Source organism: Ptychodera flava, chromosome 11, assembly GCF_041260155.1.
Source record: "Ptychodera flava strain L36383 chromosome 11, AS_Pfla_20210202, whole genome shotgun sequence".
Lineage (NCBI taxonomy): Eukaryota > Metazoa > Hemichordata > Enteropneusta > Ptychoderidae > Ptychodera > Ptychodera flava.
In genome coordinates, this window is record NC_091938.1 from 9251308 (window position 1) to 9275940 (window position 24633).

Consider the following 24633-nt stretch of genomic DNA (forward strand, 5'->3'; position numbering starts at 1 on the left):
ATGGCTCTCAAAAGAGCAATTTTGGTTTTGGTTGCCTTCATACTGGTGACTGAAGATGGTAGAAGCTGCCAGTCAGGTGAGTCAGGCAGTATGCGTTCTGTTAGTAAATGCCGGGGATCTTTGGGGTCTTGCTGCAAATATACATGAGCTATGTCTTCCTTTAATTGAAGTAAACCGTTAAATGTGAACTGACGACTGAGTGCTGATGTAGTCGTTTGCATTATTCCGACCTGCAAACGTCATCTCGTCGATGTCTATAGTCTTTTATCGTTAAAAAATCCTCCTGTCTGCGGACCATGTGTGTGTGTGAGTGTGTGTATATGTGTGTGTGTGTGTGAGAGAGAGAGAGAGAGAGAGAGAGAGAGAGAGAGAGAGAGAGAGAGAGAGAGAGAGAGAGAGAGAGAGAGAGAGAGAGAGAGAGAAAATTTGAATGTAACAAAAGCTAGAAGAGGGGAATATTTGCAAATTTTACGAGGCTTAATGTACTTTTGGCTTCCTATTAGTGAAATTCGTAAAAGTATGCGAAAGTCGATCTGATATTACAGCAAAGAGTATCCTTGAATGATGGTCAACGACGTTTTACAAAGTTACAAATCGTACGGTCTGGAGGGCTTTCTAAATTACGTTCGTCTTCGGCAGAAGTTTGTGATTATCTTACATTGGCGTAAGCCAATGTGAGAGGACATGTAGTTTGCGTCTTGTGACAGAATACTGGAACACCCGCTTATGTATTTTGGGTTTCGCTCATTTAGTTTTTACTGAGTCGTCACAGTCAAAATTCGATTATTAGCGGAAAAGACTAAAATATATTGCAGCATTGGTACATCTAACGATAAATCAAGCAAATATACCGTTAAATCGTTATTTTACATTTGTTTTATCGAACTGTAACGTTAAGTGACTCAACAAAAACTGCATGAGCGAAACTCAAATACATGAGTAGATGTTCAATGTTTATGGTAATGTTATACTTTTTAAAGAGATACAGTGAAGATCTTGTGTGTGCGTCTTTCTGTCTGTCTGTCTGTCTGTCTGTCTGTCTGTCTGTCCGGATGGGTGGATGGATAGATAGATGGATGGATGAATGGATGGATGGATGGATGGATGTCGCTATGCGATAAACAAGCTTCAAACACATCTCAGTCATGATGCACGATCCGTCACTTTATTTGCTTGACTAACTGATACAATTATTCATCAAATATAAATGACACATCTGATGAAAGATGTAAAAGTTCTACTCGCTATGCAGTTATCGCGACCACAATACAGGCTCTACCTTGGCACAGCTATGCCTTATGGCTGTAATAATATCATACTAGGTGTGGGTAACCTATCTAGCTCCAGAGGAAAGACTGTCAATGTCATGGGTTTGTTTAATTCTCATCAGAGAAGACGACGAAGTCATGGCCATCAACACAGTAATAACACCAGTAATCCCCAGTTCAGTGATCTACTATCCATGTTAAATCAACCTTTGGGTGTTCACAAAGTAAGAATTGTATTGTTTGCATACTCCTTGCAGAAAGTTCAGATCACTTCTCCTGACTGTTGAAGCTATGAATGTATATGACCCTCTGCTGCCCGAATACCGGTTAATCGCCATTATTATGGATATAGGCAAATATCGCCTATTCAAACCTGTTCGGACAGAAAGCATCAACAGTCAGCAGAGATTGTTTTTCTCCTTGAGGTTTGTTAACAAAGGGATTGACATGATTAACATCAGCAATATCTACACAACAAGGGCGTTATGGACAAAGTACCACCTTATTTAAATTTCAAGACCCTCCTATAGTGTCCTATACCTATTCTAAGACCATAGGTAGGAAATTGTTTAATTGCAATAGAGTCTTGAAAGAAATTGATATTAGGAACAATGTTCATGATGGTACTTGTGATTGTATGTCATCTCCCTTTTGTTACAAACCTCACGGTCATATAATAACAGGTGACATGGAGATAGTTACACATCCTAAGCTTCGGCAGCTGTTCCAGTTTGGCCCAAAATATCGCGAGCCACCCAAAGTAAACTGGAACTTTAACTTTAAGTTAATCATGGATGCTGCTGAGGCTTATGCTAAGAAGTGGGCTGCCCTCGAAGACGAAGACGTTGGATGTCTTTCGGACTGGCTTCGCACAGTCCGTGATAAGGTAAAATCTCGCATTTCACGTCTTCGTTCTTCACATGCTGTCATCAACACTACATCTGCCTTCGATGACCCTTCTGTACGGGAATGTCTAGATGCCTTACACGATAAATATGTTGTTGTGCCTGCAGACAAAGCATCAAACAACATCATTTTTGTCTGCAAGCAATACTACATTCAAAATTATAAAAAACGAACTTAAGATTAACTCAGATGATGAGAGTAGCACAACATACTCTCTTTCAACCTTATCAGAAGAGGAAATATTGCAGAACCATTCAATAGTTTTGAGTGAATTTGGCATCGAGTTAGCGCAAGATGAAAGGTATTATCTAATCTATATTGGATTCCTAAGATCCATAAGAATCCCTATAAACAACGTTTCATAGCTGGTTCCAGTAAGTGTACAACAAAACGCTTGTCACAACTTTTAACCATCATTTTATCAACCATTAAATCTTGTTTGGTACGTTATTGTGACAAAGTTTATGAAACTAGTGGGGTCAATCAAATGTGGATATTAAAGAACTCCAAAGAATTGTTACATATTTTACAAAATAACAAAAACATGTACAATTCAATCCACCCATTTGATTTTTCAACGTTGTACAAAACTATCCCACATAACAAACTTAAAGACAGGCTATCATCCCTCGTAAAGAAAACCTTCTTTTAGAAGAATGGTAGTCGTAGGTATGAATACATTGCCATCAAGCGCAACTTGGGCTATTTCACCAACAACAGCGATGCCAAACTCAAATACAGTGATGTTGAAGTGATTCAAATGCTATATTTCCTAATTGACAACATATTTATCAAGTTTGCTGGTATGACATTCAGGCAAACCATAGGCATTCCCATGGGCACAAACTGCGCCCCACTTCTTGCAGACTTATTTTTGTATTCGTATGCAATCACTTCAGAAATCTGGGTGTAAAAGGATTGCCAAGCGATTTAACAACACCCACAGATATATTGATGATCTCATCAGTTTAAACAATCCTGGTATATCCAATTATCTACACCACATCTACCCAGATGATTTAGAAATAAAAGAAACAACTGAAAGTGTGGACTTGGCATCATACCTAGACGTATTTTTTGAAATTAGACAAAATACACTATATACTAAGCTGTATGACAAAAGAGACGATTTCAATTTTGAAATCATAAACTTTCCCTTTTTGTCGAGCAATATACCATCATCTCCAGCTTATGGTGTGTATATTTCACAACTCCTTAGATACAGTAGAGCATGCAATTCATATGAAGACTTTCGAGTTAGACACAGCCTATTAGCTCAAAAGTTAGTGAGGCAAGGATTCTCAGAAAGTAGATTAGTGAAATCATTTAAGAAGTAATACGGTAGATATGGAGATGTTGTATCAAAATATGACCTGTCTGTTTCTCAAATGATGGGTGACAGCATACCAAAGTTTGACTCACAAAAGTACTTTGGTGAATTCAACAAATAACAATGGATTTGTCGCTTTGGGTCAATCTTGACGCGTGCAGCTAGCTGGCAGGGTACGCTTACCCATTCCGGACACCTGGTATCACCACTATTCGTGGTTCAAGATGACCCCATTGCCTTTGTCATTTTCGATATATTCCTTGGACCTGGTAATTTTCATAGTTACCTTGAATGATAATGATTATTGGACCTGATTTGATGTATATTCCAATGATGGATCCTGATCACCAATTAAAGATGAATTTGGATAATATAGGGCCATCGCGCAATACGTCAAAATATCTGACTCAAACTTTCTGGAATGCAAGCTATCACAACGGTCTTCCAAATGCTTAGTTGTTTTGGAGTACAATTTCAAAGAAATCAACTGGGTTAAATTCACTGCTCTGGAAGTTTTGTCTGACATAAAATTGTTTTGGATGGTTTAAAAAAATTCTGAGACACACTTTGGCGGATCCTTAAGACAACTTGCACTCACACAAATTTCAGCCACATATCCCGAAGCATTGAAACAAAACATGGGGAAAACGAATTGGTGAAAGGTTATGCAAATTACCTGTACCTGATAGTTATGTAAACAATGGTGACACTATAGTAACCAAAATGTTGGCCTTTATCTAGGTTTTCCGAAAATATAATTATTTACGGGGTTATTAACCACTAGAGAAATGTTAACTTAAACAGGTCAACTACTTGTCTTGGAACCTTAACACAGGGACGAGCGCCATTTCCAATATCAAATATCGGTAAATGTCTGATCAGTAATCTGTTTCTCTAATACCAAACTTTGCACTATGACCCTGATTTTTATTCTTGATTCGGCAAGAGATAGGTTGCAAGTTTCATTAAGGTAAGTTTGAGCAAACAATGCTCCACGATAGGCCAAATGAAAGCGTACTCTTTTCTTCGGTATTTGGAATGCTATATCGATTGAAATCTTTGTCGACCGATTTAAGTTCTCAACTAAACAATTAATAAATCAATGGCGAGAACATTTATTATCGTGACTTTTTAATGTGTGGATTTACGAAATATCTAATGACATTCTTTCATGCTCGACTATGGATGTGTCCTATGTCTACAAGTAGCTACAATAGCATACCACTTTTTATGAATCATGTGACCCTACGATAAAGAGGAAATGTAAAGTAAATGTGTCTGACGCATTAATATGTCTTTTTTTATACTGAAAAAAAAACAATTTTGGGAGTTTTATATTGAGGGACCATATTCGGATGGTGTATCAGTACAAATGTTGGAGACAAAACTATTGTCTGATCAAAATAAAAAAATTGAAAGGGACGTATTTTTACCATTACAGCAATATGCTTGCATCTATTCTATAGTTGATTTATTTTTTTATTCGACAGACAAACTTTGCACGCGCTTGAGTATGTGCGTTCCGTGTGCGTACACCCTTAGATCTCGCTGTTGTTTTACATGAAAGAGCGAGTATTGACATTATGGAGTATCTCCCTTGCATTCATGCAGAATCAACATATAAATTGTGATCGACACAACGGATAGACAGGGAATTTCCATAACGACTAGAGGCTAGTTTACCTTGTATCACGTGATCACGTGATCAACCTCAAAAGAGCAAAATTCTGTTATTTTTTTACCCACATTAGATTAATTAATTTGTGTTCTTGTTATGTTTACATTTGTTTTATTTTTTGAACTCAACTTAAATAAACGATGAGTCGTTCAATATATTGTACGTCAAAGTCTCCGCCTCGCTATTAAATGTAACAACCTAATTCGGCTGATCATGAGAGTGTTAAGTTATCAGGTGAAGACCCTTCGTAAATTATATCCACTGATACATCGCCGTCTTTTATTATTTTCAATCTTTCTAAAATAACTCACAGAAAAATCTCCATAGCGATTGTTTTTGTCAACAATACTAAAACCTCTAAATGCCTATTAAGGGGTTCAACCTTAAACAAGATTTATTGTCGACAATATTTGGTAACAAGAGATATTCTTAGACCAGTCTCGTCGGTCAGTTATGGTGATGAAGAGATATGTCAAAGTCGTCAATGCCATGCCTTAGCAAATGCTAATGACATAAATAACCTATTTGTTATTTCTGAATTTCATTCGTGTAAAGTTCATCATTAACGTATAACGATGCTGCAGATCAAATATGCAAAGTTTAACTAGACCTGAGTTTGCACCACTTGAAATGATGATACACAATAATCACATGTACCTGTTACAGTGTCTTTGAGTTATGAAAAGTCGAGATAAGGTAAAATCCCCATCTCACAGAGTGTGAATGTTTTATGATGTCAGGTAATACTAAATTAAGGCTTCTATGTGGTGTGACGCAACCTGCAAGTTATAACATGGTTTAATCTTCTTCCACGTACATATGCAGCGACCGTAAATTATGATGACGTTGACGGTACTTCACTCGTTGGAAAGACACTCGACTTTACTACAGGAGCATTCCCGTCATACGCAAGACTCACAGGTACTTTGCCGAGTATGGATGAATTGTCGATTTGTGTGTGGATCATGATGACTGAATGTAACACCGCAGAGAAAGACAACGTAATTGTTTCCTATGCAACCTCCTCGTATGATAATGAAATACTCCTGTCGAACGTGTGTAAAGGGAAACTCTTCACATTTTATGCTCTGGTTGGCGGACCTCAGAAATACTGCTCCGCTGAAAGCCTTGACTTCAGTGAATGGAGCTTCTTGTGCATTAAGTGGAGAAAAGAACCAGAGGAATTCTCGGCGTACAGCAATGGAAATTTGATAAGCACTAGTAACTGTCCTGTTCCTGGCAATGATCATAGTGGGCCGCACGTGGCAGGTGGCGGTACAATGATATTTGGACTTGACCAGGACTCTCATCGTGGGGGATTAAAGGAGAAAAAGGCTTTCTCCGGATACATTACGGAATTTAACCTCTGGAATAGATACATCAGTGGAGAAGAAATACTTTTGTTGATGATGAGTACGTGTGGGACTGGTTATAATGATGCCATCGTATCCTGGACTCGCTCTGACTTTGTATTGACCAACTTGCACACTGCTGGCAACTTAGACGAACCTCTGACGGTTAACTGTAAGTAAGATCCCAATACAATTTTCAGTAAACGTATTTTTCAATCATGTTTATTTGTGCGATAGTAACACTAAAATTATTGTCACACAACCGGCATTAAAAATGAAGATTCCGCCGCTCGGTAAATTGATTGGTTTTACCAAAGGATTCGCGGCCTGGCGAAAAGGTTTTCTCACTAGATCTCGCGAGACGAAATTCATTCATACTAGGCCCGATTTGCTTTAAAATACTGCTATACTACGACCAATACGAAGGCAATACCCCTGCGATGTATAGGATTCCAGATTACCAGCCAGACAGATATAACATTAATACTACAGTGACTCCCATAGCAATATCATAACCAGTTTGAAATTTTAAGTGCTGTGAATTTATCAATTTCTCATTTTAGCAAACGAAATGAAAAAAAAACATCAAAGACAACTATCAGGATGCAATTTACGTAACGTAACTGAAATAGACCGAAGTTGCAGATGTTATCCCGTCGGCGTCGGTTATCTGGGGATACCTATAATTTCCTATCTCAAAACTGAATGCAAGACAGATCAGCTGTCAAGTAAACAAATTATCATACAGGCATATCGATGACGTCGACGGGAAAACATCGATCTAATTGGTCGAGATATGAAAATGACAGTGATATATTCGTGATATACAACTTAACACAGGCGAGCTCAATCTTACGGAAAATCCCTTTTTTAATATTTCGGGCTAGATTTTGAATACATTGTGATGACAAAATAGCGATAAACCCGAGATTTTGATCACTCCGTATACCGGGCTGCTTCGTACGTGAACTGGTCAAACTGTCCCCGATGTATGCGCCTCGAAAGTGAAAGACTAAAACTTTCGCTCAAACTTTCCTGAATAAAACTTTAAACCATTCTCTTACCAAATCAACAAAAGTCGGGAGGGGGGATCACCGTGCAAAGTTTGCAAATAGCGAAACAAACTGCCCAACATTTTGCGATATTTGAAATTCAAAATGGCCGCCCATCCTTGTGTCAACTGTACGGGGAAAAATTAACTTTTGGATTTTCAAAAAACTAAGACGATGAAAGTTTCTCTTTTCCCAAGAGCTTTAAAATGAACCCCCACAAGTGGTACATCAGAAAAGAATTGTAGAAATTTGAGAGTCCGACTGTCTGTCCCCGAGGCGTGGTCTAACTTAATGATAAAGTTGTTTGTCTCTGTAAGAACTTGGTATCAACAAGAAATTCTAATTTATATACTCGAACGTTAGGGACAAAAAAGCATTCTATTGCAACGTAATCCGGTTTTTTTTGATAGCTGGAGTCTTTCAAGTGCAGGGAGAATCTTTCATTATGCATAATGAAAGTAACACAGCAGTGCCAGAAACGTTACAGAAAATGTCCTGGTTCACTGTAATGCGATTTTGGTGATAAAACTATGAAATACCGAATTTTATGTGAATTTGTGTTACATTTGCAAAACGTATGTATAGATAATCGCCCTAGATCTTGCTCCATGACTTCAAAATGATATGGTCTAAAATAATGGGTGAAGTAATCGCGGAGGGTACCTGATAAATACTACGCTTGAAAATAAATATTGAATATATCTCTTAAATCATTAAAATATCTCGTAATTAATTATTGTATGGTGATATTAAGACAAGGGTTTGACATTTGAAACGTCTTACGAGTAGTTAACGTGCATGCGCCATATGATAAGACCGGTAGAACTCTAGTTTCGCAGAGGAAATATAGTATTTTGGCACCCTTGACGGCAAGACTGAAGATTGGTGAACCCAAAATGAAAAATGCCCGCGGTAATGAACTGGGATAAAACCATACTGACTGCATTGTGTGAACTAAACATCTTTTGAGTATAATTAGGGTTAATGCGATTAGAAGTAACGAAATCAGTTCTTCTTCAACCAATAAGACTTACGTAAGCAATTGGTAGCCATAATCAGTGAGCACGACAGTACATAACGTAGGTTTCTCAACAGATGCACTCTTTTGGTCAACCATGTGACGTCAGGGATATTCAAAACAAGTTCAAGTTGAAACACCATTGTGTTTTCTACCTATAATATAGGTGATCCTTCATCAAATTTCACGAACCAGATGCTACATGCTACTGTTGGAGACTTAAGTGAAGCTGACGTTGGGAAACTGATAGATGAAGATCTTGACAGTTGCCTTTCAATTCCTGGTGGTATAGGAGAACGGTTTGTGATTGATCTTGGTGGATGCCATGTCGTGAGATACGTTGTTGTCAATGGTAAACGTAAGTAATAGATAAAAGAAAAACGCATTGTGCTGTAGACTGAAATGACGCAAATATCTTTACTTTTCATTGACAACTTGACGGTGAAGGTTCCTTAATTTGCGACGTGTTTGATAAAGATATTATGTTTTTGCTCTAAAATTGATGGGGATATAGAACCACTCACGCGTTGTGTATTGGTGTAAGCAAATGTATCAATGTTTGAAGAAAATGATATTGTATAGTATACTCTAAATGAAATCTAACACGTGTTGTGCCCACTACCCATACAGATGTGGATAGCTGTTTCTTTGGCGAATACATAGAGCATTATCACGATTTCACCATTCCAACAACAGATGCACACATTGTTTTCAAAGTAGCGGGAAATTATATATAGTTGACTTTATAATTCACGAATCATATAATTGGTGGTTAAGAAATGCCTCTACGATGCAATCACGTGGTTATTATTGTGCAATGTTGGTGGGTGGATAAAACAAATTGTGACAGCATCATTGAATAATGACCCGAACAAAACAGAACTGTTCAAGGTTTCTTTGCTCGACAAAAAGTCAGATAAATTTGCTTGTGATTAACCTCATTAAAAAATCCGTTCACTGAGACTTTGTCGGCACATATTTTACGCTTACAGCAGTAGTTAATTGAATATTAAGAGGATAATAATTGGAGGCACCGAGGGGTGGTGGTTAGGGTACCTTACTTACTATCAGAGGATGGTGAGTTCGAAACTCCAGAATGGTGTTGTGCCCTTGAGCAAGGCACTTTACTCCTCATTGTTCAATTGGGAGTGGGTTCTAGGTACCTCATCCTGTACTTGGGTTCACCTTCTGGATGAGTAATAAATAAAGTAATAAATAAAGAAAATATACAAGGTTACCAGCTCGATGTCAGTACATAAGTTCAGTGTTCTATCTACTCGACAGCTTCGCATGGCAATGTTACTGTTGATGCCTCATCTTCAAATTCACCGGGAAGCTTGGAAGATCTGAACTGTGGAAACAAACGATCCGGAGGTGAATGGGATGGCAGTATAGAAAACATCACCATGGTATTCTTTTGTAATGATTCAATCGCACGCTATGTCAGTATAGAATCTGACTTTGAAATGATTTGCGAGGTTGAAGTACATTCAGGTGAGTCTTTAATTTAACGAAATACAATTATCAACTCTGATCGCATTCTTTGATTGTGTCAATTCTGATCACGTACTTTGATTATGTTCTCGATGTTGCAAGACATGACGTAAGCGTTTATGAACAACTAAGTTGCGCACGCACAGATCTGATAAACATAACCGCCATGTAAAACATTCAAAACAATCGAAGTTTAAGTTTGTAGGAAGAAAAGCGGACAGCATTCTTCGTATTTCCTCCAGCTTTTTGAACATTCCACGTAGAAATAAAATATGAAATAAGTCTTTCATCATGATGAAAATGCAAAACCATAGTATAGCCCTGTATTTTCTCAAAATTGACGAGACCATCTCTTGTCATTAATGCATTCATTAATGTATAACAGTGGAGTCATATGCAAATAGAGTAGATAAAATCTTGCCTGAATTAATTAGCATAATCTAAGCGGTCCTGGTGCGTATTTTGGCATTCTCAGCCGACACGCTGTTCACATCCAAATATGGGCAACTGTACCCTGGCGTAACACGGGACAATACCGCGCGGTTGTGAGCGAGCTTTTTCCGTAGCATTACATCGGGATGCAAATCGATTTAAGTGATTATGTCCCTGGTAGTGTCACATGAACGAGATATAAGCATGAAACAAAGCAATGGATTGACAACACGATTTACAAGAACGTACCGAATACTTACAAGTTTGCAGTTGAAGAAATCCTATCTGATGGTAAAATTTAGATAAAAGTACAGTTTGAATTATCCATAAAATTTACTCTTTCGAGCATATAATCACATCATCCACTTTACTTAAAAGTCAACCGTCAGCGTTACAAAGATAATCGAAGATCTTATGGATTTTTAAACTTGTGAAACTTAAAGAGGCACTCCCACTTGGTAACATTTTAAAACACATTTTTTTAATGCCAACGGTCGATATTTGACGTGGCGACTCCGCGCGGATCGCGAGATATCGATAAAAACATGTCATTTCCCGAGCGTATTTTTCACATCCCGAAGTTTTACGATCGTTTCTGGTTATGACCCGAAATCCTCCGAAAGTGTGTTGTTGTGCTGATTGACGATATTCTAAGGAGTCCAAAAACGTTCGAATGACGCAATTAATTTACCTCATACTGTGATGACTTTATATACATCATTATCAATGTCTTTACCTCTGGTAATTCTTTTTAAAAACTTCTCCTTCGTTTTTGTCGTTTTCATTATTCTCAATCAGTTGTATTAAATTTTTAAACAATACCACATAGATATCAGTTTTTACGTGTAAAATATAAGTTGCCTCTGATAACTACATTTTGTCGTCTGCCACACAGTTACGCGTGGTTCGATACATAGTGGCCGCCGCGTGTGGTTTGCGCGCATACCACGCGGCGGCCACTATGCATACTATGTATCAACCGCACCTATCTGTGCTAGTCACCTATGCGAATTCTGGTGGAATCAGCAAACTTTGTTTTTCGTTTTTTTTGCCGAGTCAGTAGGACTCGGCTTTCTCCCATGGGACATGACCGCTCACCGACGCGAGTGGTACTGCTGTGGCGTACAGCAGCGTCAGCATAGACTCGTACTCCATAGCTTAGTTGACAATGGCCCCAGTGCCGAACGTTCTATGTTCGGAAGCTGAATTCAGGTGGGCCACCGGAATTCAAACTTTAACTTTTTTGAGGTCATGTTATATCGATATCTCGCGATCCGCGCGTAGTCGCCATGTCAAATATCGACCGTTGGCATTAAAAAATTGTGTTTTGAAAATGTTACCAAGTGGGAGTGCCTCTTTAATTGTGTAGCGTTTTTTAAATCTGATGAATGTCTTCCACATTTAAATTTGTCATTCGTTAATTAATTCACAGTTTTTGTCTGTAACTGCAATAACGTGACAAATGAAACACTGCCCGGGACGAACTATGGCCAAGTTTGGTGGCGAATGCCAGACTTCAAAAGTAGCGTGTTGGAAAACACCATCAACACTCTCGAGTGCGACGGTCAGCCTGGAGACATGTTTCCAATAGGAGAGACGAACGTCAACTGCTGGTCGGTAGACAATCTTGGACACCGTTGTACTTGTACTTTTACAGTGTTAATCATAGGTACGCAAAACAGTTAAGTCTAGAGTCGCTTTGAAAACCCTAGAGTCGTTTTGAAAACCCAATTTCAAAATCCGATACATTTGTAATTTTTGAGATGCTTACCAACAAAATCACATGAATCTGTGGTGAATTTCTCTCTCTGTCTCTCTGCCTCTTTCTGTCTCTCTGTCTCTCTGTCTCTCCCTATCTCCTTGCCACTCCCTGTACAGACAGTGACACAGTAACATTGATATCGATGACTTGACGTCTACACTCGAATCACAGACGGTAAAAGCTACCGTAATCTATGCTCAGATTCAATTGCCAACAATAGTAATGCACATATCATTGCATATTTAACAAGTAATATTTAAAAGTAAATACTGAGCTTATTTTTTTCAGATTCGAACAAGGAAATGAAAAATCATAAAGAGCAAAACTGCTTGAATGGTATTCTATTGATGCCTAGAGTCCCAGAATGAGGGGCAAAGTGTTTTCGCTTTTTAATTGTACTTCGGCCTTGTGTTTTGGCCTCTTTCGCAATTTCACGGCACATTGCGTATATTGGTCTGGCAGGACTGTACTAAATCCCAAGATAAACATAGCATGCTTCAAATGACGCAGTATTTGCAATATAGCAATGCCAAAAAAATGTGTGTTCTCCGGTAATCCGCCCTACTCAAGAAAAACCCGCCGACCCTGGACATGTTTCCGTATTTTCACAACGTTTCGAGTGCATTCTCTAAAATTTACAGTATTTTATAAAATAAATAATAAATTTTCCTCCGACCTACCTTACCTAATTTTTAGAGGCACGTTACCTGAAACACGCATAATTTATTATTGGCCTAAGTCGTCTCATGCAAGTTACAGTTTGTCGTGTACCAACACTATACTATAATATATCTGTAATTATATCCACTAATTATTCAGTAATTACTTTTTGCAACCATATCATGATGCGTGTGATATGAAGTCCGGTACGATGTATGTGTGTCTCTAGGTAAACACATGACGCGAATAAAAGGCAATCCGCTCGATTATAAAGTCCCTTATTATTTTTCCCACCTATATTATTCCCATCATACAGATACGGAGAGCCCTGTAATTTCGACACCCTGCTGCGACAAAGTGGTGAATGTCCATGGAAGAGCATTTCCTTGTGCCAACGTCTCTTGGGAGCACCCTGCAGCTTTCGACAACTCTGGAAAGGTTATGTACGATGCGAGTGCGAAACCGGGCGACTGTTTCTCTAGAGGTACATCGGAAGTGACGTATAACTTCACAGATCCTTCGGGAAATCAAGCCACGTGTTCGTTCAACGTTACCGTTCGAGGTAAGGAAATTATTTTGAACTCTAGAACATAGTAAGTGGAATAAGCATTGTTTCCAGTGAAATTCTTTCACGACCCGTTTCAAACCTCATTGTTGGCCACGTTCATATTGTTGTATAGGCCGACCTTACAGTAACTGTCGTATCGTGTTTGTGAAAATTGCGACTGAGTTTCGACTTTAGCAAGGCCCTTCGGCAGTACGGTCAGCCAATTACCAATCGGAGTCACAAAGGCTCTATCTTGTACTGAAAGGGCGTTACAGTAAACCATAAATGACGTAGTTGATCACGGTAGATCCGGACTTGGACATGTTCATCCAAATATAGGTAAGGCGGCCGAGGCATGATGTGGAAAGTTAGGACGCTTCCTCCCTTGGTACATTATTGAAAATTACATTATACAAGTATATTGGTGGCGCAAATACAGCAATCTGATTGATCGAGACGTGAAAAGAACCTTGGTATATTCGCGATATATCACGGCTGGCATGCGTACGAGCTGCGGCTAGAACAAAAATCCTTTTTTGACGTTCCATGCCTGAATTTCAATATACTGTTATGATATAATAGCAATAAATCACACCCAGCGATGGTATACCACTCGGTTTTGACAGTTCACTTCATATGCACTCGCTATTGCTCGTGCAGTATATGTCGTGAACTGGTCAAAATCTCGTGGTATACCGTCGCTGGGTGTGCTTTTATTACATGCGTCGATGTGAGTGCAAAATTGTGCGTTGATTTGAATAGGAACATCCGGGGAGTTAGCGGGCCGGTGAACGATGTACTGACCGGTTTCTATGGTTACCCGGTCCAGTGAAGCTGTTCGACGTTTTCGACGTCAAGGTACACGCTTTACGCTAGATGTAAAATATCTATGCCCGCACCGCTATTTTGACTTTCGTTAAAATCCATTTGATGCTGGTCGATAATGGTAAAATTGCTTGAGAATGCCCTAATCTGAATGTCATATTTATAGCATCAACTGTGAAGAGGCATGTAATAAAAATATTATTGCCTGAATACATGGGTTTATGTGCCCTCGCTGCAGAAGACAATTTGCCCTCCTGGTGTCGGGCAAATTGTCACCTGCTCTCGGGCACATAAAACCATGTATTCAGGCAATAATATATATATATATTGCTTAAGTAAAACAGAGTATATCTGTGCAACGGTTAAATCACCACCTACACGGGTCTATGCTATAATGTAGTCACAAAGTGTCTATTAAGATCTCTAAGATCTCTAAGGTACCCCTGACCTTAAAGGTGTCCTCGATGCTACCTTCGATGATGTTGCGTCAAGTTCTTTAACTCAGATTAAAGGATATATTTAAGCGAATCAAAACTTAGCTCTCATGCACGCACTGTCCAAGACATGTATTGTATTCGTCGGTGTCTGAGAATTATTGCCACATTTTCGCATTTCCCGTAGTCGCTTGGCTTTTCTCGGGCGTGCGCAGCAGTCACCGGCTGGCCAAGAATCCAACCCACGATCTACATGGCAGTCTGCCAAAGTACATGTATATTCATTGCTTCAATTTTGCGATCGCCGAACCACTAACACGACAGTCTGCAGAAGGTCACTCCTTCAGTTGACTCTGTTTTGATATTAGGGAGAGGGTTAATGGCCGAGCGGTCTTGGCTGTGATGTCTTCGCTAGGTGACTTGATGCCGTACTTTTTGAATTCGTATTTGGTCGAGATTTCAATGTATTATATGCCCACAGACTGGGGATTGTGAAGTTGTCCACAGTTTACGCTGAGTTTGTATTTCGACCTGAAAAAGATCCATTCCTACATTAATAAAACTGCGTTTAAGTACCTTCGAATTCTCAACGCTCTCAGAAGAATATTTCACTAGCAGGTCTCTCACTCGGCTTTTTCACCTTCGTTTCTAGGACTAGAACAATGTTCAGTGCAGCTCCGTCACTTCAACTCTGTTTGGAGAGGGAATATTCGTCACGGAGACGTCGTAGAAATCAATTGTAGGCCTGGATGGAAACCTGACCAAAATCAACCGATACGGTGCAATGATGGGGAATTAAGTGGAGAGATGCCAAGTTGCATCGGTAGGTTATTTAATTCTAGAATCTGATCGTTTTTTCCCGTTTGAAGTTTTTCATTACAGTTCAGCCATCTACCTTCCATGTCCTGATTCTTATCAGTTTACTGTGTGTTTGTCTTTCTATCTGTCTCCGTGCCCATCTGCAAATGCCTTCGCATCGCTTTTGAGCCTCTCAGTTTCTTTGTCGTTTCTTGTATGTTGCCCGACATTGTTTCGACTTCTATTCGCAGTTGTATCAAAGCTTCTTAGGCAACATTAGCTGTAACTTTGTTATTTATTTTTAAGTTTTTCGCTCTGGCTGTAAAATATTATTCTACCAACATTTTCCTAAATCATTTCGAATTGCCAAGTATTTGTGAACACCGCTGGTACGTGTGCTTTGTTACATGTTACTGTTGACGACTGAATTTCGGCCAGGACTAGAAAACATTTGCCAATTTTTAAATGAATTGCTTATTTTTCACGGGGCGTTCCATTATCAATGCTAATTCTTTTCATTTCAACCGAGTTCAGGGACAAAATAAAAAAGGTTAAACAAAGAATGCAATCATTACCAAAGATACAGCTTAAGGTTCCAACACAAGTCATTGACCTTTTTAATCTAACAATTCTCTAGTGGTTAATAAGCTCAGAACCCCGTAAATTATACATTTTCGGACAGCCTAGATATAGGGGAACAGTTTGATTATCATAGTGTCACAATTGTTTACATAACTATCACGTGAAAGGTAATTTGCTTACCCTTCAAAATCGGTTTTCCCTATGTTTGAGATATGTAGCTGAAATTTGTGTGAGTGCAAGCTGTGAGTGCAAGCCAAAGTGTGACTCAGAATTTTTTAAAACTTTTAAAACAATTTTTATACCAGAAAATCTTCCAGAGTGATGAATTTAACCCTAGTTGATTTCTTTAATATTGTGCTCCAAGAAACTAAGTAAGATATAAAAAATCTGAGACACACTTTTAAAGAGCGTTGTGACAGCTTGCATTCCAGCAAGTTTGAGTCAGATATTTTGAAGTATTGAGACAAAACATACACATTACCTTTCACGTGATAGTTATGTAAACAGTGGTGACACTTTGGTAACCAAAATGTTTCCCTATATCTAGGCTTTCCGAAAGTATATAATTTATGGAGTTTTTTAGCTTATTAACCACCAAAGAATTGTTAGATGAAAACGGTCAATTACTTTCCTTGGAACCCTAAGCTCTTTTAACAAAGTATAGAGGACATGCAACTTCAATAATTATTTCTTTCCTGGCTAGATCAATCACAAGGTGTGTTTTTTCCAGATATCGATGAATGTCTTGAGAACAAACATGACTGTGACGTCATAAATGGCACAGAATACTGTATGAATAGCATTGGAAGCTATAACTGTCTGTGTATACATATGTACGAAAGAGTAAACGGAAGATGCCAACCAAACATTCAAAAGAAATCAAATGAGGAATCGTCTTGCACACTAGGTAAGCATTCTTGTAAAGGGAATTCTGCATTTATACTGTGTTTATACAATTTCCTTGAAAGATCATTGCTCACTCTGCATAAACGAATATCGTGCATTTAGCCTTACGATTTGATTGATAGGTGTCTCTTAGTTTTGATGGACTGACAGTTTTTGTAACCGGTACTAGGCTACGTTCAATGTAAATGACTATAAAACACGATTTTAGTTGGCGGTTGCATTCTTCGAAACTCTTCTCAGGAAAGGCATCGATAAATCATTAGTATTTTAAGATCGGAAAATTTTAGGACAAAGAATGATGTGAGGACTCCATGGAGTTAAGCTCCTGCTATGTCACTGGTTAGTGATATAGTATAAGAACCATGAGTGTTTTGTACTATTTGCGAATGCAGGAAAGTATGATTCGTTCTGTCCAGAAGACACTGATGAGTTTGGTATTTCGTGGCCTAAAACGAAGGTGGCTTGTACCACTGATTGGCAACGGTGTCCAAAAGGCACAAGAGGTATGTCGGTATCCAAAGATTTTTCAAAAGTAACTTCATGTAACCAAACCTTAGTTAAGTACTAATTCAAAAAGAGAGTGTTCTATACATGTAGCATGGGATCTTATTACAATGCATAATAAAAACACAACGTTCAGAGTTATAAGAATAAACTCTGCTGTAAGCTTCTGCTAAAATCGTCGCATTCGCATTCGCTCCGTCTCCATCATGCATAAATGATCACATTCTGGCAGGTTTTTGCGGCAGTGTTAGTGCCGTTGGTAGGAGTGTGGAATGTACTGCTGTCAATCCAAGCAAGCCACTACAATAGTGAATCAGCATGACAAATGCGCATGAATATTGCCATATCGAATTCAGCGCTAAGAGGTCGGGTCATTTGAATGATTTCATTGTAAAGTTATATTGTTTGGTAAACTTCAAGGTTATCATTTATTTGTGTTGTATGTAAACATTTGATTTGATGCTGACATGAGTAGAAGAAATAAAAAATCTTTTAAGAAATAGAATTTTGTGCCACAGACAGTTTTTACGCCCGACAGTCACTGTAATTGTTGAGATGCATTTACGTCAGAAAAATGAGATGCATAACTTGTTTAACAAAACATTTATATCGAGGTGAAAATATTTGTTATGCTCTTTGAGACCTAAAAAGGGTGAACGATATGGCCAATATCAATGCGCATTTGTCATATTTATTCAATTGTGGCAGTGCATTCCACATTTTCTCATAGACTAGCGTAAGTCTCCCGTATGTTAAACTATCGTACTTTATTATGTACGTTTGGTTTTTGCTTTTTTACGAAAATGACTGTAAATGACAACATTTGGCAAGTTTTGGCACAGGTGTAAATTTTCTAAAGCGCCTCTACCTTCGGAGTTCTCGCTGCTGGGACCTGACTGCAGTTCTAAGTTGGAACAAAAACATGACAACTGCATTATCCTGGGTGGTCTACATTATTTACAAAGCTAAGAAAGTCCACCAGATTTTTGAAGTGTTACTTTTAATTGTGACGTAAACAATTTATGATGTGTATATGTAATATATTTGTACAAATAGGTCTCATCCATCGAAGATGTGACAGTTTAGGACATTGGGCACCAACTGACTCGGCATTCTGCCAGTCCGAAATACTTGCCGAGGTCATACACGCGGTGAGTAAACGACAAAAATATTAAAGTCTATGAACGACATCCAAGTTCAGCTTTGAAGTATTTACGTAATGAAAACCATTTTGATATGAAGAGAGATGCGTTTTGAGGGACAAAGTCGCTCTTCTTTGACCTTTTCATGATATCAAGGATACATGAATACTCGCATAAAGTCTATCAGTGTTCAAAATGATGTCAGTGCATAACTTATAAACTATCAAAAATAGCCCCATTTTGCTGAGTGAAAATAGATTATTTTGTACGTAACCTCTAGACAAAATGAACAACTTGCATTCCAAGTTTGTTTCCTACAGAAAATAAATATTGCCGCGACATAAGTCAAAGCTATTTTCCTTCCCTGTATGAAAGGTATCGCCAATCAAAGTCTCAACACAAGTGCTTACAGGAGAACGAAGCTGTGTAACAGTGTGCATGGCAAGACTTGTGCACTCATCTCGATTTGGCGGTACAGGCCCTGAAATGTTTCAATGAATGTTTTAATCCTTTCTGAAATCAGAGTAGAAGTTGTACACAGTTGACCAGTATTTCAGCATGTTTCAAGAAGTCAAACAATGCAAACTTTTCATATCAAGAAATATAAAACGAAATATCAGAAAATGTTTTTTGTCGTTTTCAACATCATCAGCCTTCTGTGGAAGGTAACATTTCATGGATTTCACCTACCTTTATCACGCTTCAATTAACAGGCTCCGAACATCACATCAACAGCTGAAGCTATCAGGTTGATCAATACTACTGAAGCATTCCTCTCAACCCAGAATGTCACGATCGGCGGTGACCTCCCAATCGTCGTCGATATTCTCCAACAAATAGACGCGGCTGATCCATTGTCATCGACGGACTCGATAAAAACTAAATTGCAGTATATTGAGGTAAGTCTGATTGCCCTTTTCATTGATTCTTTAGTGTGTTCTCACAGGCATCGGTTGCAGTTACTAAGTGACCTGTGCCGGCAGAGACGTGCGCAGTACGTTTACATCCTTGACAGGTTGCAACATTGTTAGTATGGTGAATGGTTGGAATATCGGACATGGACATGTTTAATTTCCCTGCGGTTGGGTAGGCAAAGGTCATTTCGTCAGAAAAGGTGCATATTGTGCTTTAAGAGTATCCAAATGTGATTCAACTAACCTAACTGATTCTCGTTTTTTTTATGTTGCAGGGGTATGTTAAGGTAGCGAACCATTTATTAGCACCCAATAAAGCCCGATATTGGCAGAATATTCATAAGGTAAGTTATCATACAAAGATTGCAATAAAAGATATATTTATGCAGAAAATGATGCAAAACTTAAGAAAGCGCAATAAATATTTTGACGCAGGAAGCAAGTTGATGGCGGATATGAATTTTTCAATTTGAGAATTGAGGAATTTAAATGATACATTTTAAATAATGGAGTCTTCCTTTTCTTCTCCACGCTTATGCACGCCGGGTAAACGAGACACCTTGCCTTTTAAATTATCAGAGAATGTCTTGTACACTTTTCAGATGCCCCCATACCATTAGAGTGCAGTAATGTAAGGGGTAATTAAGCATCATTCAATTCTGCAAGAACAAGTTAAGAGCAAATAAACTTGCAGACACAGTTTTGTAAAACGTTTTGAACTTTTTAAGGCCAAACTTCGGTTACCTACCTTCATAAACACAAATAGTACCAGAGGGAAATTTGGAAAATGAAAGGACTGCTCTAATACATCAGAGTTTTGGAGTACTTACAGAAGGAAAAGATGCACTATGCAACTGCAGTTTCTCTGGAAAATGTTTGATCTTTGATATTTTATTTTCAGGAGATAGGTGTGCAGGAAGGATCCGTCAGAGTTTTCAAGGCTCTCCAGGTATTCAGTGACAACGTGAATGACTTGATGCAGATAGAAGATATAGATGTACATCTGAAATATGAAAATATAGGTAAATGTTGCAATTGCAAAGTTATGCTATTCATTTTCAATCAATTTTAGTATCTTTAGCTTGAAATTTACTTATAACATATATGAACTTTCAATTTTGCAGACAAAGATATATAATAGAGGCTCACTAGGATTTTAATAGCCAAATTAACAAGATACTATCGCTGGTACAATGTTGTGTATGATTTTATCATTCTTTACGGAAAACATAATCACACACAAATCACAGACATGCAGGAAATACGCCAATTGCAGCCTGTGTTATAAAACGTCCCTATATCTATGATTTTATACAATGTTTTGCATGATTTTACAAGATTTTAGAATTCCTTCGGAAAACATGATTGCACAAGAGTCGCAGTCATACAAGTAGTTGCCAATACCCTCATAACCGTCCAGATAGGACATTCAAATGTGTTTTAAATGTCTTTTTAATTACGTATATGATCATTTGAAGGTCGATAAAATGAATGCGGTGAACAATACTTGCCATTCTTGTATGTTGACTGAGCTTACTAATGATTGTATCTCTGTCGTTCCAACAGAATACAGGGCGTACAAGCCAAATAAAGCTGATATGAATATGGATGCGTTGGCTTTACACGATGAGAAGAGGGTGCATAACAACGAAATTGGCGACCTAACTGATGACTTGGTCACAGAGTTAACGTTGGAATCTGGTACACATAGAAGAGCCTCAGGTAATGTTGTCTTTGATTTTTATCTCCGCCAATATCGGAGTTGACAAGCTACAACGAGTGTTATTCCGACAATTTTTTTGTTATTGTTAAAAGTGGTATGAACTGCTTCCCACTATACATGAATGTTCATCGTTATGTAGGAACACTCTTCGTAATTCACAAAAAATCCGAGTCCGTTACCATGTAATATCTGTTACATTACGTTTGGAACATGCAAATCAAGGTAATTTCGTTTCTCAGCTTTACATTGATCGATCATCAGACATTTTATCGGCGAATCAGTCGTTATTTCGCTGAAACGCTTTCCGACGGATAAGTTCCAAACTTATTAGAATATAATCCTTATCACTGGCAGATGGGAAGCATACGAGCGACCACGCCATTTTGCAATTTGTGTGCCTACTACTACTTTATTTCTTAGATTTTACAAAAGTCGGTACAGCCTCTCTCTTAAGAAGCTGAAATTTTAAAGCATTGTAAAACTCTTTGAATTCGCTGCACGTTTTTGGCACGGTACCTATTATGTATCTTTTAATTGGCTGGAAGTTTATATGTAATGGAAGCGTGCAAGCTTACCCTAACTTTATGTTTATTGTCTGCAGATACTTCAGTCTTCATTGCATATGTTTATCATAACTCTGCCAATGTTCTGCCGGTGAATTCGAAAAGGTTAGTTTTCTTGATTAAGTTCATCATTCCTTGTCAAACGAAAACAAATAATGCATGGAATAATGGATCACAACCTGTTATTTTAGATGCCGTCTGTACGTGCACGGCAAACGAAACCCATCCAAACATTAACCCCCTCTTCTCACCCCATCTGTGTAGGAATATTTGGAAGTGTGAAATTACGACGAAATTTGTGAACATTTCAATTTTCTTTTGCGAAAGAGGGCACGGTAAAAGCCCACTCTCCCTGAACGCCACGAGTTTCTTTTCGTCGTGCAAGCATTTCACTTACATACACCCTTTCTGGACAGGAGTGGATTTCTTTGCATTTTCTCATGGCTGTATTGATAATCGAGCAACTATTTGCCCTGCAAATTACTTAAATCATCCACTTCAGCAGGATTGTATAAAAATCTACTCAACGAGAGAGATACACAAAAACAGAAGAAATTTCCAGAATTGGTTTAACAAGAACCAATGGACTTTCCTCATTTGTAGTTCGTCGAAGGGTCAGAGTAGCGAATCGAACACCAAGAAGACACTTGCAGTCAATAGCCCAGTTGTGACCATTCGAGCTTACAACGGAAGTGACGTATATCGGGAACGAGAGTCATTGCTCCTGAAGATTCCACACAACAAAGTGAGTTCCATGGAAACGGCGCTGTTGTTAAGCTTGTCGCGTCTGATTAATATTGAAATTTGTTCTTCGCTTTCAACACATTTGCATGTTATGATATGTTAGCTTGCCTAAGAAACAATCATTTGAACGATACAATCTGTAGAAACTCTGTATAAACAAATACAACAACATTTATAACTTCTGCAATAACTATCAGAATACCTTGTGGCTGCATGTTAACAGTGTAACATTGCACGGATAACGGAATAAATCAACTTTCATGTAACATTAACTTAATGATTAGATACTGTCATGTTTGATTTTCAGGTTGCATATAATCCGAAATGCGTAACGATGAACTTCAATGATCCCTCAAGGTTAGTCCGATTAAATTACTGGGCGTATATGCTTTTTCTTTGTGAAACTGAAATGCATGTCTATCGATCTGTCTGTCTGTCTCTCTGTCTGTCTGTCGTTACGTACGTATGTATAGATGTGCGTATGTGTGTGTCTCTGTCTGTCTGTCTGTCTGTCTGTCTGTCTGTCTGTCTGTATGTATGTATGTATGTATGTATGTATGTATGTATGTATGTATGTATGTATGTATGTATGTATGTATGTATGTATGTATGTACTCCAGAAAAAAATGTTTATTTATTTATTTATTTATTTATTTATTTATTTATTTATTTATTTATTTATTTATTTATTTATTCATTCATTCATTTATTTATCATAAGGGTCTGGAAAACAAAAGAATGCGTCTTTATCAAATCAAAGTCCACCAAAGACTACACAGTGTGCAGGTGTTCCGAACCAACCATTGCAGCATTGGTCATGACGATGACTGACAAACCACAGGTTTGTATTGCTTCTCATTGAAATTAAACCTCCTTCAGCTCTTAATTGGCAACGTGTGATGTACAGTCAAAAGAAGGTATTTGAGTCCATGGCCATTTCGATGTAAACTATCTGAAGTTCATCCTCTTGACTAACTCGTTGTATCTTTCTGTACAGGCATTCATCGTGATGGCGAGAGATGGCATGATCACACTCGCTAATGGGTTATCCTTCCTACTGGTTACAATTACTTCTGTACTCATTATTCTATCAGGGTAAGTACATTTATTTATTTAAATATTTATCTACTTATTTATCTTTTCATTTATTTTGTTGTTTTTTGTATTACACGTTAACAATAAATTATTTAATTTATTCAATTTTACTTACTTATTTGTTTATTTACAAAGATCACGATTAGAACTAATTCGGAATAATTGGATCTTCTAAAATTTCAAATTTCTCAAAAATGTTAGGTGCCCTAAAGCTGAATGTCTCGATATTACAAATTACTCATAAAAACAAGTAACGTTCAAAGAAATTCTGATGAGCCTACATTTGCAGATTTTAAAGACATTACTTCACCATCCAATTATCCCAAATTAGTTCCAATCGTGTTAAAGTCATCTTTCAGTTGAAAGCCAAGAAAGCAGTAAATAGCAACGTAGTCAAGTATGTGACAAGGCATATGGACAAGTAGACAGTAGCCCCCCTCTACTGTCTATGGTACAAGTCAATAACGAAACGTTTACAATAGACTTACTGGAAAATTGATTTTAAATGATAAAAACACTTGCACGATTTAATGATATACAATAGACCGGTAACTGCATTAATAGCATATCGCCCTTTCAAATTTAATTCTCTCATTCGTACAAATGTGCGTGATGTAAATTGTCACGTCATACTCGTGCGTTGAAATCCTCTCTCCATGACTTATACATTCTCATCACAGCTTGGACACGGAGCAGTACTATTTGATTCGGCATTACTGTATATCCTTTCTAGCGATGCCTTTCTTCGTGTTCCTTGGAGGAATAACACATAATACCATGGTAAGTTAAACATAATTCAATACACTCTTGGAGCCGGTTCCATCAGCTTAAACCACGGGCACTGTAATAGCGAAATTAATGTTACCATGTTGTCCCCCAAGAAACATAAAAATCTTATATCGCT

At 38.0% G+C, this 24633-nt stretch overlaps 1 protein-coding gene across 1 annotated transcript in view; it reads left to right on the top strand.

Moving 5' to 3' along the window:
• LOC139143174 (uncharacterized) overlaps nucleotides 1-24633 on the top strand; it is a 25773-nt gene continuing 1140 nt past the window's right edge. The window contains exons 1-19 of the mRNA XM_070713306.1: nucleotides 1-76; nucleotides 6008-6706; nucleotides 8771-8962; nucleotides 9889-10098; nucleotides 11963-12199; nucleotides 13269-13514; nucleotides 15411-15581; nucleotides 17437-17547; nucleotides 18605-18699; nucleotides 19404-19589; nucleotides 19880-19948; nucleotides 20506-20626; nucleotides 21171-21326; nucleotides 21929-21995; nucleotides 22494-22635; nucleotides 22942-22991; nucleotides 23355-23475; nucleotides 23632-23729; nucleotides 24410-24509. Of these exons, the coding sequence (XP_070569407.1) occupies nucleotides 1-76; nucleotides 6008-6706; nucleotides 8771-8962; nucleotides 9889-10098; nucleotides 11963-12199; nucleotides 13269-13514; nucleotides 15411-15581; nucleotides 17437-17547; nucleotides 18605-18699; nucleotides 19404-19589; nucleotides 19880-19948; nucleotides 20506-20626; nucleotides 21171-21326; nucleotides 21929-21995; nucleotides 22494-22635; nucleotides 22942-22991; nucleotides 23355-23475; nucleotides 23632-23729; nucleotides 24410-24509 (3147 nt within the window). The remainder of the gene's footprint in view (nucleotides 77-6007; nucleotides 6707-8770; nucleotides 8963-9888; nucleotides 10099-11962; nucleotides 12200-13268; nucleotides 13515-15410; nucleotides 15582-17436; nucleotides 17548-18604; nucleotides 18700-19403; nucleotides 19590-19879; nucleotides 19949-20505; nucleotides 20627-21170; nucleotides 21327-21928; nucleotides 21996-22493; nucleotides 22636-22941; nucleotides 22992-23354; nucleotides 23476-23631; nucleotides 23730-24409; nucleotides 24510-24633) is intronic.